The sequence below is a fragment of the Saccoglossus kowalevskii genome, chromosome 3, assembly GCF_978046115.1.
Source record: "Saccoglossus kowalevskii chromosome 3, keSacKowa6.1, whole genome shotgun sequence".
Taxonomy (NCBI): Eukaryota; Metazoa; Hemichordata; class Enteropneusta; family Harrimaniidae; genus Saccoglossus; species Saccoglossus kowalevskii.
Genome location: NC_140643.1, coordinates 33,429,561 through 33,438,321, shown reverse-complemented (window position 1 = coordinate 33,438,321; position 8,761 = coordinate 33,429,561). Strand labels below are relative to the sequence as shown.

The window sequence follows — 8,761 nt, the reverse complement described above, 5'->3', positions numbered from 1 at the left end:
ACTGACCAATACAAATTACACAGTAGGTGTAATCACCTAACCACACTGACCAATACAAACTACACAGTAGGTACAACCTCATTATAAACTAGGCAATAGGTGAACACATTAGCCAATCACAATGCCCATTATAAACTACGCAATAGGTGAACACATTCGCCAATTATAGCTAAAACATATATACAATGCCAAGTATGTCTAAGTATGTTTAGGGGAAATCTGTCGTTAAATTGTTTCCTACCAGTGTTATGTACTACTATAAAACAGACTGAATCGAGTGATTTTAAATAGTAAAATATGTATATAATTTAAAAGAAAAATTCATGTATCGATTTAAAAGTGTGTTACAGAAAATATTATCACCTTAATTTAATTATTGAAATGCAAATTTCTTAAATTTATCTCTAAAAACCTTCTCTCTTCAAGAACCTTGTTGATACTAAAAACCAACAGTTGAATCGTACTTAAAACACAAATTGGGTATATTGAATTGAATTAAATACAACACCACGTTATATGATCACTATGAAAAATTACTTCTAATTTTCTTCAACATTTCCTCCGGGCGATACGGAATTACCAGTCTGTGCGTCGCTATTTGTGTGTCCCGTAGCATTTGAAGGAACTGCGACAGCTTCCACGTTTTCTGACATCGTGGACGGTGTCGTTTCAATGGTCATTGTTGCCGATTCGTAAGTCGGTGGAGGCGTGGCCGGTTCTTCTTCAATGTATCCATCCGGCTCATCACTAGCGATACCATTGGTACCAGCAGTTGGTGTAACAATATCTTGGTACATTGGGGGATTGTCAACATACACTGTTGTTTGATTGGCAGTGAATGTTGCAGACGAAAAAACAGTAGAATTTTGCGGCAATCGTCGAATCGCCTTTCTGTAAAGGGCGACACAACACGCGACACTGCATACAATGACGAGAATAAGCGGAAGCATTACAGCAAGTGAGATACCAGTAGCAGAAGAACCAGAATCGTTAATGTTGTTCTCTGAAAAACAACAAAATGATGAAAGCATTGAGAGTGCAGACCCCTGCCAAGCAGCTCATTTCCTCCATAGTGACTTACATCTAAAATTAATGCCCCTACTTTAATTTTATCTGCATTGAATTCCTTGATATTGTTGTTTTCATGTCAATCATACCTAATTTGTCACCCATATCTGTTCAATTAGTCTATATCAAAACCTATCCCTTGTATGTGATCGAGTTATAAATGAAAAAAAAAATGCAACAATTTATTATGTTTCTTGCAACAAGATCTGTATCAAAATCTAATCGACAATTTCTTTGGTTATATATATATATTTTAAACGTCGTTACCAAGGCAACTATATCTAAATGTGTACTGAAATCTAATTGATTGATTTCATGAGAATAAATCCATAAAATGTTGGGTTATTAATTAGCATTAACTAAATTATGGCAATTTGAAATAGAATTATGAAAACAGATACATTACGAATTTCAATCACAGACGTGTTGGAGCTTAATGTGGAGTTTTTATGCATTTAAACCGGGAACGCTTATCTGCCATCGCCGATTATGATTAAATCAAATACGAAAGGTGTAAGTTGTGCAATATATGGTGTACCACTGGCAAGTAATATATTTCTTTTACAGTGCCGAAAAGATTCGATATTTCACGTTTTCATGTGCAGCTCCGAAATGTCCGTGCTTAGCGTTGACGTTGAAGTGGAACAATAAACGACAGAATGAATTTAATTGAATTAAATGAAATTAATGCTCTGTGAACAGTGACTGCAGGTCCGTAACTCGTAACTTTGATGAGTCAGAAATAACAATAGATGATCTCATTGAAATCTGGGCATTCTTATACGTGTATCTAGTGAGGGAAACTATTAAAGAGAAAATACTTGTACCTCAAAGTGTCATACTTAAGAAATCAACTTCGTCTGTGTTTCGCTCTAGCTGTAATGCTACATGGAATATCGTAGGACTGGTGAATGTTCCCTCCTAACTCACACAACATAATTATTCACTTTAGCACACGTGCATAACTGAGTATAATATAATTAACTTAATTCTCAATAACCCATCAAATGTCATGATTTATGTCATGGTGCCGTTGAGTGCGTTAAATAATGATATTTATTCCGTGGTCAATATATAAGCTTTCTGTATCCCATGGGTGGTTAGAATATGAACAATATATTTCAATCAATCAATTATGTTGTTAAATTATTAAAATGAATTATTAATTTGTTGTTAAAATCTACATTGCGAAAAGTAGATAAAGAGCATAATTTAACACTGAATCGTCAAAATTGCGAAACATAAATTGTGTTAAAGTACAATTCACGATGCTCGATAAAAAAAAAATAGTCACATTACGTGTTTACGCGTTGTTGACATTGGTTTATGATTAATTAATAATTGTGATGCCGCACGCATCATCCCAGTCGACTTCATTATTTTCATTATGATTATCAATAGATAGTTTAATGAAATTCAGAATGTACAAAGAAAGGACCTTACCATGATAATAAATTTTATTTTCACATGCATTTCCATAGTAATCCGAAGGGCAATAGCATGAACCCCAGTCACTACAAGTACCACCATTCTGACAGGGTGTTTCACATACTGTGAGAGAAACGTTAGTGATGATATAGTTAATATAGACAAACAAGAAATATACGACTCTAGTTTTATTAGTAATTCAATGTTTTTTTGCCTGTAGCTTTCACTACCTTACAGGAAATTCACGTTTACACGATAGATAAGACATAGAAATATAACTACCGTTTTCGATTTCACATTTGTCACCTTGGAATCCTATAGCACATCTACATCTATAGTCAGAACAATTACCACCGTTTTGACATGTGAACGGGCACTCTGTAGTGGAGAACACACGTATCTTTTCAACATAAACTTCAGTAACGTATAACATAGACATGGAATTATGACAACAACCATAATAATTTGTAATGATGAAAAAAGTGACGATCACAATCTTATCGCCCACGAAAATTCAATAACTGAGATTTCTTTTAGGAAATTGGCTTACCAAAATTACCATATTCACACTTGTCGCCATCATACCCTGTTTGGCAATAACAATACGAATACTCGCATTCATAATGAGATTGATCTTCAACACAAGGGAGATCGCCGTAACAGGTATCTTTATGTACAAACACAAAGTGTGTAGTTCAGTAATAGCATGCTTTTATATTTGATTTATAATCCATACACAAAGTTGATCAGAAAATTATTCATGTTAGGGGCACAATATGATGACATCACGCGTTGCCCCAAATATCGATAATGATGTGTTATCATGATATACATTCATACCTATTAAATCATTGCCACAGTACGGCGCTGTTTCATCTGAGTTATCTCCACAATGGTCAGTACCGTCGCACACAGCAGATGTACCAATACAGTATCCACTTTGAACACACTGGAAAAATCCAACTGGACACGGGTCTGAATATAATGTATATCATATATAAGATATATAACACCCAGAAAGTAGGCGCTGGTTGATTAATAGATAACTGTTAACTTATTAACTATTAGCAATGTCATAGAAATATAAACATTACAAAGTTACACTAATCAGTACAATATCTCTAGCATTGAGAAACGATTTTGTGAAGCATTACAAAAGATTGAAATTTGTACTTACAAGTTTTTTTGAAGAAGATGTGTGAACCAGGAATAAAATACGATATATAATTCTTTGTATACCTAATGTACATATATCCACTCTCCGAGTATACATTATGAACTTGTGATAAATTCGTCCATTCAGCGATTAATGGTGACATCGATGTGGGACCATCACGAATTTCCAGTATAAACTCACTCCCATTTTCTGTTATAAACCACACATAATCAAGTCAGAGAAAACAAAGCGATTTACAATTATATGAGTTATAATAATATTTATGTTTTCACCATCTTACGTTGTCAAAGTTTACATAATATGAAAAAGAAATTTGTTATGAAAACGGTGAGCACCGAAAATGTAACCCGGCGGATCTAGTCAAGTCACCGGCCCCAGTATCTCAACTGTCGATTGATTTTCGTGTGATTTCCTTCTAGTATATATTTCAATGTTAGGAAACTGAGTAAAATTACACCAAATTTCTTTATTGGTAATTTTGAGTTGACCTTCAATGTTGATGTGCCGTATCAAAGTATCAAATTATTGCGATTTTTGCAACAAAATATAGTGTTGGTCCCCGGGGTATTGGTCGCACCAAAGGTGGAATATTTTAATAAATACAGATTGAGACAGTATGATAGTTTCCGACTTCTGATGATTTTATACAGTGTTTTTTTTTTTTTTTATTTCTTTTGAAACATATACTTAGTTTTAATAACACGTTAACAAGACAACTATTAAAATGCACGATATATGTTACGTGCGGAGATATGGCTCTCGAATACTTTGTATTCAATCTGAGCAAAGCATGTGTTTTTTTAAAACTGCTGTTCGATATTCCATGTTATAAATCAAATCTGATTATGACTTTATGATCCACGACAGGCTCGGTAAGTATGAAGACGGTTTGACAGGGGTATTGGACAGGTGTGGACGCACTGCACCGAGTTGAATTTGCACGGATAAGTCCCCTATTTTTAGACTGCGTCCTACAGTACTCTAACTACACTATAAGGAACACATATTTTGTTTCAAGGTAATGTAATGATGTAATTTCAGTGAAAATTAATTTCTCAAACTGACTTGATTAAAAATCATGAAAGTAATTGAATACATATAATGAACTTACGACTGGTCCATTGTTCAATTCCTGAAAATGACCAGGCCACCTGGAAACCGGGATATGCTTTAACAATATTGATAACGGTAGATGTGTAATTTTCCGTTGATGGCGGCAGGACAGTGTCATATTTGTGATTTGCTTTCTCATATGGTACTGTTTCCATTTTTAAGGTACCTGCAATGGATAAGTGTTAGAAATAGTCACTGGTCATATTAGCGTTTCATTGTCAGTATTGATATTTGGGGGATTAGTGAAAAACACACACACACTTGTAGTATTTGCATTATTTTTTATTTACGGGTGTTTCATAAGCGTTACTGAGGGTGAGTTGCACGGGCGTTTACGTTCCGAAGGCATACAGATGCCACGCAAATCAATCCGCCAAACTGAAACAAATTTCCCATCCTATCTGCCGGCGTCACAGTAAATTATGTACGTTCAATCTCGACATTCAAATTATAGTCGGTATACCATGCTGAATTAAACAAAAACGAAAGATTAAATATTGGTCCCAGATAAATTTGAACCTGGGCTGAGCTTCCTGCTTAAGTTCTTTCTATCAACATCTCCATATATTCCCAACTAAACACCAGTTTCACTAATACATGTAGGTTAATGGGTTTTGTTTATCGTATTAAAACAATAGAATCGGTAGTACACGCAAACTTGTATTATGTCGCATCTTCGTACACGCATATCAACAGGCACAGGTCCAAGCCTTTGAGTTACCCGTACATACGTGCTAGTAAAAACTTACCACCATGCTGGAACATCAATGAATAGTTGTAAGGAACCATGGAATATTTCGCCCTGAATCCTGGAAGTCTGAATAAATTGGAACTTGGAACTTGAAATGTGACCTGTGTAGTATTACTACCTGTCCACGTGTGATATACTGACATATAGTGGCAAATGGGATAGCCAGGATCGTAATGTGGTGAATCTTGTTTAACAAATGTAATCTAAACAAGATGATATGTATGGCATCACATAATGAAATAATTTAATATATTGCAGCCACCCAGTCACGTATTAATGAGATGAAAATAGACAAGATAGGTAACGAAAAGCCACGACCACCCACTTTAAACCGCTGTGTCTAACTATCCCAAACTATATAAAATTATGAGCTCAATATATCGCTGTAATCTTGAAAAATATACTTACAAAAAGTGTTTCCCTACACCAATGTGAGTAGTGCAGTTCACTGTGAGTCACAAAATCAGTAAACTCCAGCAAAACATCGCCACCATAGGGGTTGGTGATGATGTAAGTACAATTGTATGGTCCATCTGGAAACGGCGCTGGAAAACCAGGTGATTGAATGATACCATCTTCACCATCATCATATATGTGAGTTCCACATTCTAAAAAATAGTTGAAATTCGTATAACGGTCTTTCTATGTCATTGATTTGTCAATTTGTCGGCGTGTTAAATTGTAGAGACGTGTATTAGTCCTGCAACAAATAATTTTACCGAGAACCTTCAAAACCAGAAAGCCTTACAAAGCGAATAGAGTGTATTCTCGGCGCAACAATAGCATTTATTTTATCTTTATAGATATTTATGAATTTCACAATTCAAATTAAAACGAAAGGTTTCTAATGACCGAATAAATAACATAGGAACGTTTCAAATGACATCGTTGCGAATTATGCTCTTTCTGACTGGTTTAATTAAACTACCATTGAAATCTTTGAATATTTATGAAGATGAAGAGAATGCCTTTGTTGAATGGTTCAGTGTCGTTTTGTCTCAAAAGTTGTTTTGTGCCAGTTTAGAAAGCGATTACTGAATAGAAAACCGCCATGTTGATCAACGATCTATTTCTACCTAAACACATGCGTGACCCGGATGTGATTCTAATCATATATATCCCTAAAGGATCCCGAGATCTGGACATGTTTACAAAGACCATGACATGAATACAGTCACAACCAGGCTTAGAAAAAAAACCTGAGAACAAAACTTTAAATTTTACGCGACGGCTAGTGACTGGTAGTCTTTGAAAAAGTGCTAATCCAATGGTATTTTAAGAGCTGCAGCATAGATGAAGACGCTCAGACGCTTTCTTGAGGCTAGCGGTGCTAGTGAGAAACACGATGATACATTGCCACACGTTGTGTGAGTGGACTGCCATTGTACTGCGATGACGATTTTACTAGTTTTGACGTTTCCAGGAAAAACAAATGTGGCGGTTGGCGTTGTTGTCTTGTTTAAAAAATTTGTATTATCTACTTAGAACATCATTGACGATGAAAACTACTGTATATTTAATTATATTAGATGCGTATTGTTATCAACCGACAATGAACCACGCCCACTCTGCTTTGATGGTTATATATTGAGATAAAGGACATGTTGTCAATGTACCTATTTGTATACTAACATCAGTGTATGTATTATACCGACATACGTACCGTAGCAATATAAATATTCAATAAACATAAGTGGAATCAGCAATGTTGAATAAATTAGCTTAGCCATTATAACGCTAGTTTTCTCGCCAAGAATCAAGACACAATCAAGGGGAATCAGCTGAAGCTGTGGACGTGAAATAATAAAAAGAATTAAATGTATAATTATACAAAACCAGAGAAGACAAAACAGTCTGTGAGAGGAAAGCGAAAAACGTTATACATGTACATACATACATGGAATGTGGAGTCTATGATTATGATTAATTATGTCTCCGTCACAAATAACAAATAATAATAAGAAGAACTGTTTACTTTATTCTTGTTTACTGCTTAGAAACATTACAGATAAATGGTGAATGGTGTCAGGTCCGCACGCGTCTTCATGCTTAACGCTATGTCCACACTTAAATAGCAGATTTTTAACACAAGCTCAGGCCCATGCATACCTAATAAAACCTCGGGACAGTCACGAAAATAGTCCCCAATTTAGATATAACACGTCATGGTATAACATGGTTAGGGATGAATTATCTTGCCAAATAGGTTAGCGTGACCTCATTATGACTGTGAATGACTAGTATCAATTACATTGTCACTAACAGGATGACAGTCGTGTCATTGTTCAAACGAACACAAAGATTATTCTATGGTTTAGCGTTATGAAATTGAACACTCATTGGGGACTCGATTCGACGTTATGACACACATATTCACAGTATGTGATATAACCATATCGTTACTCACCAAATCGTCATGGCGGCGGCCCCGTGGTATTCACAGAGTATCGTATCGACGAATCCACATATCGTGTAGATCAACGCTACGGTAGAGTGTCTATACAAGCGACGAACCCTTGCTTCCGCAAAACAAAACAGGGTATGGTTTGTCTAAATAAAATTTACAAACACACACACAAATACGGCGCTATATAACTGGAAGCATTAATGTTTCGCATTTCACAAACACACAATACGCAAGTATGCACAGAACTTACCCACCCAGGTCAAAGTTTAAAGGTTGTAGCAGTTTCCATTTCTCAGCAGAGTGGGCGGTAAACAATTGCAAGTGGACGTCAATCAGGATTGCAATGCCTCATATGGCTGCTAATAATTTGAAATCGGAAATTAATGGGCGGTGGTCGTCTCGCATCGCGCGTTCGAATTTCGTGTAAACAAACAATGTATTTTACACGCGTTTTATACGTATTTATGGCACCAATGCCGAACACGACGCGGCACGACGACCACTGCCCTTCAACTAAACTGATTGGTTCAGCGATGACGTAATAATCACGATCATCATTACCACCCATAGGGGAGCACCCGAATTGGAACTTGGGTACCCACTCTCAGACATGATTCTTTTTAATCACATCTAACAGCGTACACACATTTGGGAAAAAACAAGTACAAAAACATCAAAAGTAAACCCTATTTGCGACATTTTGCGTTTATCATGTTAGAATAAAATACCTTCATTTTAGTTGGTTTTCTGATTCCAATAACCCTAAACCCCGTAAGTGTGCAGACGTAACTGTTTGTTTGATAACCACTCATAATAC

At 35.8% G+C, this 8,761-nt stretch overlaps 1 protein-coding gene across 2 annotated transcripts; it reads right to left on the bottom strand.

The window, feature by feature from the left end:
• Window positions 1–281: 281 nt before the first annotated feature.
• LOC100369037 (uncharacterized) lies at window positions 282–8,194 on the bottom strand. Of its 2 annotated transcripts, XM_085496582.1 has the most exons (11): window positions 7,945–8,194; window positions 7,201–7,324; window positions 5,946–6,145; window positions 5,536–5,740; window positions 4,785–4,952; window positions 3,674–3,862; window positions 3,337–3,471; window positions 3,047–3,163; window positions 2,779–2,874; window positions 2,512–2,619; window positions 282–1,003 (listed from the first exon to the last, which is right to left on the bottom strand). In XM_085496582.1, the coding sequence occupies exons 2-11, from the start codon at window positions 7,265–7,267 to the stop codon at window positions 540–542; spliced, it is 1,749 nt and encodes a 582-aa protein (XP_085352708.1). In that variant the 5' UTR covers window positions 7,268–7,324; window positions 7,945–8,194; the 3' UTR covers window positions 282–539. The 2 variants fall into 2 exon arrangements, with proteins under 2 accessions (XP_085352708.1, XP_085352709.1); XM_085496583.1 differs by lacking the exons at window positions 7,201–7,324; window positions 7,945–8,194 and having other exon boundaries at window positions 5,536–5,655; window positions 5,946–6,015.
• Window positions 8,195–8,761: the final 567 nt, after the last annotated feature.